General features: G+C 43.5%; 1 protein-coding gene across 2 annotated transcripts in view; it reads right to left on the reverse strand.

Annotated features, from left to right (window-relative positions):
• Window positions 1-6: 6 nt before the first annotated feature.
• LOC111972645 (WD repeat-containing protein 26) overlaps window positions 7-9,956 on the reverse strand; it is a 21,786-nt gene continuing 11,836 nt past the window's right edge. Inside the window, exons 6-14 of one of the 2 annotated variants that reach the window (XM_023999664.2) lie at window positions 6,281-6,437; window positions 5,556-5,694; window positions 5,126-5,266; window positions 4,649-4,768; window positions 4,082-4,227; window positions 3,711-3,789; window positions 3,431-3,560; window positions 2,918-3,112; window positions 7-2,830 (exon numbers count right to left, since the gene is read on the reverse strand). In XM_023999664.2, the coding sequence (XP_023855432.1) occupies window positions 2,805-2,830; window positions 2,918-3,112; window positions 3,431-3,560; window positions 3,711-3,789; window positions 4,082-4,227; window positions 4,649-4,768; window positions 5,126-5,266; window positions 5,556-5,694; window positions 6,281-6,437 (1,133 nt within the window). In that variant the 3' untranslated portion in view covers window positions 7-2,804. Of the gene's footprint in view, window positions 2,831-2,917; window positions 3,113-3,430; window positions 3,561-3,710; window positions 3,790-4,081; window positions 4,228-4,648; window positions 4,769-5,125; window positions 5,267-5,555; window positions 5,695-6,262; window positions 6,438-9,956 lie in introns of both variants that reach the window. The other variant, XM_023999663.2, reaches the window with a different exon arrangement.

The following is a 9,956-nucleotide window of genomic DNA, read 5'->3' on the forward strand; positions in this document are numbered from 1 at the left end:
CACAGCTCTTTTTCAAAACCCTGAATGCTTTATTGAAAATATGCATACATGACACTTCTCCTACACAACAATACAAAACAGTACAATCACTTTTGTAATAACACATTAAAAACACAAACAGGTCCCCATCCCACAATAACTATTTTAATCTGCTACCAAAAACCCTTACTCCCCCACCAAGCCCTACCACCTCCAAAGAGAGAAATAGTTATTAGCATCATCAAATCATAAAAAATCCTAGGAACTCAAAAGACAAAAGAACAAGAGTAGACACCAAGTTGCATACAGACATACAATTCACCTGCTGGTGACATTCTAACTTTGTGAAAGCTTTTGGGTTCTTCACTTTTGATTTGCCTCAATTCTTCAGACATGACATAAGGTGTGGATGGGGAGTTCAAGTCCATTCAGGGGTCCAGGAGATGGAAGGGTCAAGAATGGGAGAAGCACCATTCCAGACTAACCTTACACCATGGAATTACACACACAGCCACTTTTGGGTCTCAAGCGTTTTGGTGAGGTCAGAAATGGCAACCGCAACCAACAGTGGCACAAAAATAGACCCCCCCCTGGTCTTATTCCACAGACATGCAAGTATTCAATCACCGTACAGAGTCTCTTTTTAAAGGCGAGGCGTGGACAGTTTAAACCTGACTCTTATAAGGTAACACACTCCCAAAGCATAACCCACCACACTCATATTATATTGGCATGAGTGTTACTGCGCATATTCACTGATTACATGTAAGAAGTGGTGGATAAGGTACACATTTTACCCAAAAGACAAAAGGCAAAACGAATTATAAGCGGGATAAAAAAAAAAGTAAAAAGAGGACACCACTTGTCTGGTTATATTTTAATATGATAATACAGGGAGGGGGGTCAACCAAAGAAAATTATGAAATAAGACCAAAAAATGAAAGTAACAAAATATTCAGTTCTTTTTAAACATGTAATATCAGTTCACAGAAAATCATCATTACATACCCCGAATCTGGAGGAAGAAAGCTCTGTATGGTGCTTTCACCACTGAGGAGGTCTGGAGAGACGGAAAGGGGTGTTGTGCAGCAGTCGGTCTCGCTCCGTATGGGCTGTACGTACGTAAGAGCGCAGCTATGCGTTTGAATATGTGGGAGGTTGTTTGGTTCTGTAACTTTAACTTCAATAATGCTGTACTACTGTGTAAGGTTCATGGAATTGTGGCAGGTGATCATATTGAAATTGAGTGTTTGTAGGTGTGACTTGGGGTAGACCTCAAAGCGCAGCGTTGTGTTTTGGGTATACATGTGGATTTGTGGAGTGTTTGTGTTAGGGGGTAGAACGCTCTAAAGTCATCATTCTACACATGGAACATTAAACCTCTGTCTCCAACACTACAATCGTTAATTCCTCCTCATATGAAATGACACTTTTCTCACAACAGTTTACAGCTCGTTGAAATGCATGTCATTCACTTTATTTCCACAAAACAGATTTAATTCCGATACCTCAGTGCCTTTCCAATGGTAGGTGGTGGTAAGAAGAAATATAAAAAGCAAAGTCAAATGTAAAAAGAAAAGCCCCAGCTAAAAATAAAAAATAAGTTTCGAAAATGGCTCTAAAGTATTCTTTGTTCCACAGATAGATGTCACTATGGGGCTTTGGATTAATTCTGAATGGGTTTAAAAGCCTCTTAAAATTTCACTGGGAGGGGGGAAAGAGAGCATGATCTTCTGCTGGTGTGACTAAAAACACACAGGTCTGCATGCACCTGCATTCACTCACTCAAACAAACCACACGGAAGCGCACCCAGACACACATTGACACAGAAGGGCACACGCACATACACAAAGAGGGAGGAAAGATGCAGTCCTCAGTGTACCGCAAAAGTTGCATGTACAGACCTCTACAGCCAACAGTATGTCCTTCTTAGAGATACTCAACACAAGGGYTGCGTCACATGAGACCAGCTACCACTGACCCCTCACCTTTGACAGTTCACCTTTCCCCCCCTCCCCACAGGTAGATCTTGTGGAACTATGTGCTGTGCTGTTAACAGCCGAAGTGGGAGGGGGGAGATGGGGGAGTCAGAGGGTGAGACTTTGTTCGTGTTAGACTTTAAACAAGGGATAAAAATAGCTTTTCCTAATTGAGAGCGTATTGTTCACGCTGAAGCACTCCACAGCCACTACTCCTAGTTCAAACCTAGGATTCACCTGTTAAATGCTTACTATCGTAAAAAAAAAAAAAAAAAATCAAAATAAGCATAGCGTTTTACTTTGTCGGTTGGTTGGTTTTGTGCAGATTTTCAGCCTTCGTCCAACAACTTAAGTGCAAAGAAAAGAGCTAGTCAGAAGGAGAAGATAAAAACAAATAGAAGGAAGAGTTGCAATATCCCCCCCTTCCCACAGACACATGGGTACATGATAGAGCGACAGAAGCGGTCCAATTAGTGCGGCTGGTCTGTAATGGCTGTCTGGAGAGATCAGGTGCGTGACACCKTGCCTGTGACCCCGGCAGGAGGTGGGCTTCCAGGGGAAGATTCAGGGGAGAGCCCCTGGTTTGGCTGTGGCCTTGTTTGGGAGAGGGATGGAGGAGGAGGAAGCCACAGGGAGTACCAGYGAATCGGATTTTCCGGGTCACTGGTTCTGGATGAAGACCTGGTTTTCTAAGAGTGTGTTCATCCTCACCTCCACAGTTATGCCAGGTCATGAGACGCAAATTATTTACTTTTATTTCTGTTATGTTAGGTCCAGGATTCRTTTTGATGTTTATTTGTTGTCGGTTGGTAAAAGAGAAAAAGTCTTCCATTCCAAAGTCACCATCAACTGTCCATGTTGCTGCAGTTCTCTGGGGAGAGATGAGGGACATGAATTACTTGTAACACCTTTAGCTGTTTTACAGCCACTGTGCTAACAAAATGCTAGTGGTAGTTACCGTTGAGTCCGTCCACCTCCTGTGTGTTGAGGAAGGGTGCGGGGCCCCAGACACGCACAGTGCCGTCGTCTGAGGCGGAGGCCATGAGGCCTGGGATGATGGGGTTCCAGCTAACGCAGTTGACTGTGCGAGTGTGCCCTGTCAGCTCAGCGATGGGCAGCTCACTGCGGCGGTGCCAGATATACACCTTATGGTCTGAGGGGGTAAAGTGAGGAGGGGAGGAAGAGTAAGAGAGAGGGAGAGGGAAGGTGGAGGACGTAAGAGAGAGGAGAGGAAGAGGGGGTACAATGGTATTAATATAGAAAAAAGTGGCAAGGTCGACCTTCCTATTATATGCTGAAAGTTAAAGTCACTGCATGTGTTTGCGTTTGAGAGATAATTGGGATGCAACCCTAGTGAGGGACACAGAGGTGAACATTTTTGTTCTAGGGCTCAATATCAGTCATTACCCCAATCCTGACCATAAGGAGTAGTTGATGCCTAAAATGGCTGCTGTTGGGTCTGTGGGTGTACCTTCACTGCCGCTGGCGATGAAGTCTTCATTGTGTCCTCCGAAGCAGGAGTGGATGGTGTAGAAGCCCTGAGTCACACCCTGGTACTTCCGAACCAACACCCGGTCCTGCAGGTCCCAAAGATGCACTCCCTGTAGGGGGGGGGGGGTAATGGGAGTAGTTAGACACTAAAGACACACATTGGCACTACCACAAACTCCTTAATTTCCCTCCCAGACACTAGTCCAATGCCTCCACACACACACTTCAGTGTTCAAGTATGGCACCATATCCCCACTCACCTGAGTTGCTACATTTAACAAAGCTAATCTTCCGTTCTTGGAAACAGTGAAAGACATGATAGGATGGTCCTCCTGAACTCTGTAAAAGACAAATTCACAACAAAGATGATCAATTACTAGTCTGTGTTCTGTTCAATACCTGCATAGACAATTCTATATGTAAGATTAGTAATTCAGAGCACATTATGTGCTCCGGTATTGCTTAATTTGTAGGTCTATTAATAAACTATTTATAAAACAATAAACAGCAGTAAACACTTAGTAACTCATGTATCATTTGTTAATATATAAATCATGCATTTATTACTAATACGTCTGTCAACATGCCCTTTACATATTTTCAGTTATCTACTGATAAATACAGCCCTCACATGTTTCTGTCCGTTAGGTCCTCAAAGTTGTAGCCTCGGATCCGCTGGTGTGTGTCAGAGGCTAGCACTGTCCTGCCGTCCCCCACACACCAGAGGCACTGCACACGCACGCCCTCCCATGAGTCCAACAGGTTACCGTCCAGGTCCTACCACAACACAATCAATACATAGGTCCAAATGGATATAGTCCAGATTCTGGGAATCAATCAAATCACACACAGGCCAGTCCAAAACGGTATCGCCCATGCCCCTAGAAAATCAGACACACATTTTGGTAACGGCACAAATAGAGTTTGTAAGAAACACAGACACATTAGATCCTGACAATCTTTTTGGAGGTCAGCAGGTTCCTGTCTAGTCAGCTAATCAATAAAGGTGTCAAGCTGCAAATCTAAAAGTAGCCTGTCCATATGCAATGCTGTATTAGTCCCTCCCCACTGTCCTATATCCTCCTCACAGATCACCCTGTACTCTCCCCACGACTCACACACTGGCAGGACAAACTGGAAGAACCAACTGGTATATCTGGTGGATAGATCACACACACCTTCCCACACCAATACTTACACACTGGTAGAATTGTCCCCTCTGTCCCCCGGTGACGAAGCGTTTCCCATCAGGGTTCCAAGCCACACTGGTCAGACTGTCCTCGTGGGACTGGCTCATCTTGGTCCGCAACTCTCCCGTCTGCCCAGCAGGGGACAAAAACCACTCAGTCAGTACACAGCCACTGAAGAGTTCCCAGCCTGGAGGTCCACTGCACAGCTGTTTTTATCAGTCCCAATAAAATCAGGAACTATCTGGTCAATAAGTGACATTAATTGATGTTTCTATTTATCTAATTAACTCCAATCAATCAATCCTCATCCTGGACGGTTGCAGTGTATGCCTGCACAAATTTCATACCAGCAATAACAGATGACGTTGCCAGGCGGTGTGTGTGTGTGGGTTGCAATACCTGGATGTTCCAGTGGGTGTGGGCACGCGGGGATTGCCATATAGGGATGTCCCAGTGTGTATGTATAAGTGTGGAGATCGCCATACCGGGACATTCCAGAGCCAGAGTTCAGAGCAGTCATCAGGCCCGCAGGCGATCAGGTAGGTGTCATCAGGGCTCCAGGCTAGGTAGGACACACCGTAGGCATGGCCCTCTAGGGTCCGCAGCAGCTTCAACTGGTGGCTCTCCTAGACACCACACAGACCAGGCTCTGGGTTAGCGTAAAGCACTAATGGGAAGACAGTGGATCAGGGGTCTGCAAGAGGCTTAGTTGCGGTCAATTTGCAGTGTGCAAATTATTATAATTATGTTCACTCCAACTAAAATCATCCCGTGGCTGAATCTAGTTGCCTACACCTGCAGTAGATGGTGGCTATCTTTGCCATTAATGCAGGAGATGACTCCTCCTATATGGCATATAGTGGGAATGTACACAGCAGGTGGTGTGGGGGAAAATGGGCTCAGCGTGGTACTCACAGGGTCCACCTGCCAGATGATGACGGTAGTGTCTTTGGATCCGGTGGCCAGCTTGGTGCCGTCGTTGGAGAATTTACAGAACCACACCTCGTTACAATGCTCTGTGAGGATCTGCTGTGTGTAGCACGGAAACTGCTTCCTGTGGGTGTGGTCAACCAGGAGAGAGAGGTCATCCAAGGTCCAAGGTTTAAATAAAAAGGCGAGAGAAAATGGGGAGGATGAGAAGAAAATACAAGAGGATAGTGGAGAAAGGTATAGAATGAAGAGGAGAGTGGAGGATAGAGGCGCTACGGGTGAGAGGGAGTTGGTAAATGATTGAGGGTGATATTTTATGTCCACTAAACTCCTGTAGTGCGCAAAAATGACAGAAATAAAAAAACAACGTACCATTCCAAACACACAGGACACGGGCGTACAAAACGAGTTCAGAAAATTGCAGCTCATTATTGCATTACATGCAATGGTTATACATAGGTTCTGAGCTTTTCCTGACCATGTGGGCCCTGAGTTCCCCCAAGTCAGGTCAAGGGGTCAGGAAAACTCTATAATACACAAAGACCCTATATTAAAACACATGCTTTTCTTTATATTTGCATAGATTATTGGCACCATCTTTGCCGATGTCTACAGTAAGAACCGTACAAAGAAAAGGTTGTCAGGTTAAGTTGTTTTTGCACATTTCATCTGTGTTTGGCAGAAACTGTCACCCTGAGTGTGTTGCTGACCGGCTGCAGACGTGGTCCAGGAGCAAGGTGACAGAGTCCAGGCTGCTGTCCAGTTTGGTATTATGGTAGAGGCAGCGGTCCCTCTGCAGCTCCACAGCCTGTCTCAACAGGGTCTGCAGCCGACGTGGCGGCAGCATCACTGACGGGGGCAAGTACGCTGGAGAGGGAGTGGATTGGAGAGAAGGACCAAAGGCAGGAGTTAAACTATAGTCCAGTCTGAAGTACATCCCTAGACCCCTGTGAAGCTATGTGAGAATGTGTGTGTGTGTATAAGGTGTGATGAGGCTGTGAGTGAGGTAGTGTGTGTATTTATGTTCAGTAGAATGTGTGTGTGGGCACCTGTTTAAGAGGTACCATGTATGTATGATAGTGTGGTTATGGAACATATCCTACATCGAAGACAACACTGCTCGGTATCAGACGGCTACAGCAGCACTGAACTGGCCTGAGGCTGCAGGGGAAACTCCCTGCTGTGCGCTGACCACCGTCTCCCATTCCATGTACCAGAATACTGCCATTGGCGAGGACATTCTCACCTTTACTGTGAAGGCGAGGCTGCAAGTTCGACCCACAAAATACAACCTAGCATTCTGGTACCGTATATGATCTTGTTTTGTACTTTACACTTAAGAGTTAAATGTACCCCTTGACTTTTTCCACATTTTGTTGTGTTACAGCCTGAATTTGAAATATAATCAATTGAGATTGTCACTGGACTACACACAATACCCCATAATGTCAAAGTGTAATTATGTTTTTCAATTTTTTTGTGCAAATTAATAAACAATGAAAAGATGAAATGGTTTGAGTCAATAAGTATTCAAGCCTAAATAACTTCAGGTGTAAAATTGTGGTTTAAAAGTCACATAATAAGTTCCATGGACTCACTCTGTGTGCAATGTGTTTCACAGGATTTTTGAATGACTACCTCAATCTCTGTAACCCACACAAGGTCCCGCAGTGAATTTCAAACACAGATTCAACCACAAAGACCAGAGGTTTTCCAATGGTTTCCTATTTGTAGATTCCGGGTAAAAAGAAAAGCAGACATTGAATATCCCTTCGAGCATGGTGAAGTTATTAATTAAACTTTGGATGGTGTATCAATTCACCTAGTCACTACAAAGATACAGGCATCCTTCCTAACTCAGTTGCCGGAGAGGACGGAAACCACTCAGGGATTTTGCAATGAAGCAAATGGTGACTTTGAAACAGTTATAGAGTTTAATGTATATGCTTGAAGAAAACTGATGGATCAACAACATTCTAGTTACTCCACAATACTAACCTAATTGACAGAGTGAAAAAAACTAAGCCTATACTGAATACAAATAGTCCAAAACATACATTGTTGCAACAAATGCGGCAAAGCAATTCACTTTTGTCCTGGATACAAAGTGTTGTGTTTGGGGCAAATCCAATAAAACACATTAATTGTTAAGGACTGGAGAGTTTCAGGATAAAATAATAAAACAGAATGGAGGTAAGTACAGGCAAAATCCTAGAGGAAAACCTGCTACAGTCTGCTTTCCACCAGACACTGGGAGATGAATTCACCTTTCAGCAGACCAATAACCTAAAAACACAAGGCCAAATCTACACTGGAGTTGCTTACTAAGAAGCCAGTGAATGTTCCAAAGTGGGCAAGTTACAGCTTTGACTTCAATCTACTTGAAAATCTATGGCAACACTTGAAAATGGACTAGCAATGACCAACAACCAATTTGACAGATAATAAAAATGGGCAACTTTTGCACAATCCAGGATTGGAAAACTCGAGACTTACCCAGAAAGACTTGCAGCTGTAATTGGTGCCAATGTGATTCTAATATGTATTGACTCAGGGGGTTGAATACTTATGAAAACCAAGATGTGTTCTCTTTTTCAATATTTTACATTTTTTATTAACAAATGTTAGAATTTTTCTTCCGCTTTCACTGATTATTTTACGTAGATAGTAGACAAAAAAAAGATACATTTGATTCCCACCTTGTAAATCAAAGTGTGAATATTTTCTCAATGCACTGTTCAAACCATGCTCTTGTCAAAAGAGCCTGGTTTGATGAAAATGTGTTTTCTTGTATGCCGAATAAGTCAGATATTGTTGTTGTGGGAGGAAGCCAGAGGGAAGTGCTGATTTTGGAAGTGGGCTGCTCATTCCATTGTTACATGGAGCAGGCCTTTTCAGAAAAGTTCCTTCAATACCAGCCCCTAATGTCACGCTTGGAAAGCCTGCGATACAAATGCAAGTTGGTGGCGATTATATTTGGCAGTTTGGGCCACGTACAGTACCAGTCAAAGGTTTGAACACCTACTAAAGGGTTTTTCTATATCTTTACTATTTTCTACATTGTAGAATAATAGTGAAGACATCAAAACTATGAAATAACACATATAGAATCATGTAGTAAGCAAAAAGTGTTAAACAAATCAAAATATATTTTAAGTAGCCACCCTTTGCATTGATGACAGCTTTTCACACTTGGCATTCTCTCAACCAGCTTCATGAGGTAGTCACATGGAATGCATTTAAATTAACAGGTGTACCTTGTTAAAAGTTCATTTGTGGAATTTCTTTCCTTCTTAACAGATTTGAGCCAATCAGTTGTGTTGTGACAAGGTAGGGGTGGTATACAGAAGGTAGCCCTATTTGGTAAAAGACCAAGTCCATATTATGGCAAGAACAGCTCAAATAAGCAAAGAGAAATGACAATGCATCATTACTTTAGGACATGGTCAGTCAATGCGGAAAATTAAGAACTTTGAAAGTTTCTTCAAGTGCAGTCGCAAAAACCATCAAGCGCTATGATTAAACTGGCTCTCATGAGAACTGCCACAGGAAAGGAAGATGCAGAGTTACCTCTGCTGCAGAGGATAAAGTTCATTAGAGTTACCAGCCTCAGAAATTGCAGCCCAAATAAATGCTTCCGAGTTCAAGTCACAGACGCATCTCAACATCAACTGTTCAGAGGAGACTACGTGAATCAGGCCCTCAGGGTCAAATTGCTGCAAAGAAACCACTACTAAAAGCACACCAATAATAATAATAAGAGACTTGTTTGGGCAAAGAAACACGAGCAGTGGACATTAGACCAGTGGAAATCTGTCCTTTGGTCTGAGTCCAACCGCCATGTCTTTTTGAGACGCAGAGTAGGTGAACGGATGATCTCCGCATGTGTGGTTCCCAACGTGAAGCATGGAGGAGGAGGTGTGATGGTGCCTTGCTGGTGACACCGTCAGTGATTTATTTAGATTTTATGGCACACTTAACCAGCATGGCTACCACAGGATTCTGCAGCGATACACCATCCCATCTGGTTTGCGCTTAGTTGGACTATCATTTGTTTTTCATCAGGACAATGACCCAACATACCTCCAGGCTGTGTTAGGGCTATTTGACCAAGAAGGAGAGTGATGGAGTGCTGCATCAGATGACCTGGCTTCCACAATCCCCCGACCTCAACCCAATTGAGATGGATTCAAATCAAATCAAATTTTATTTGTCACATACACATGGTTAGCAGATGTTAATGCGAGTGTAGCGAAATGCTTGTGCTTCTAGTTCCGACAATGCAGTAATAACCAACGAGTAATCTAACCTAACAATTCCACAACTACTACCTTATACACACAAGTGTAAAGGGATAAAGAATATGTACATAAAGATATATGAATG

Source organism: Salvelinus sp. IW2-2015, linkage group LG14 (assembly GCF_002910315.2).
Source record: "Salvelinus sp. IW2-2015 linkage group LG14, ASM291031v2, whole genome shotgun sequence".
Classification (NCBI taxonomy): Eukaryota; Metazoa; Chordata; class Actinopteri; order Salmoniformes; family Salmonidae; genus Salvelinus; species Salvelinus sp. IW2-2015.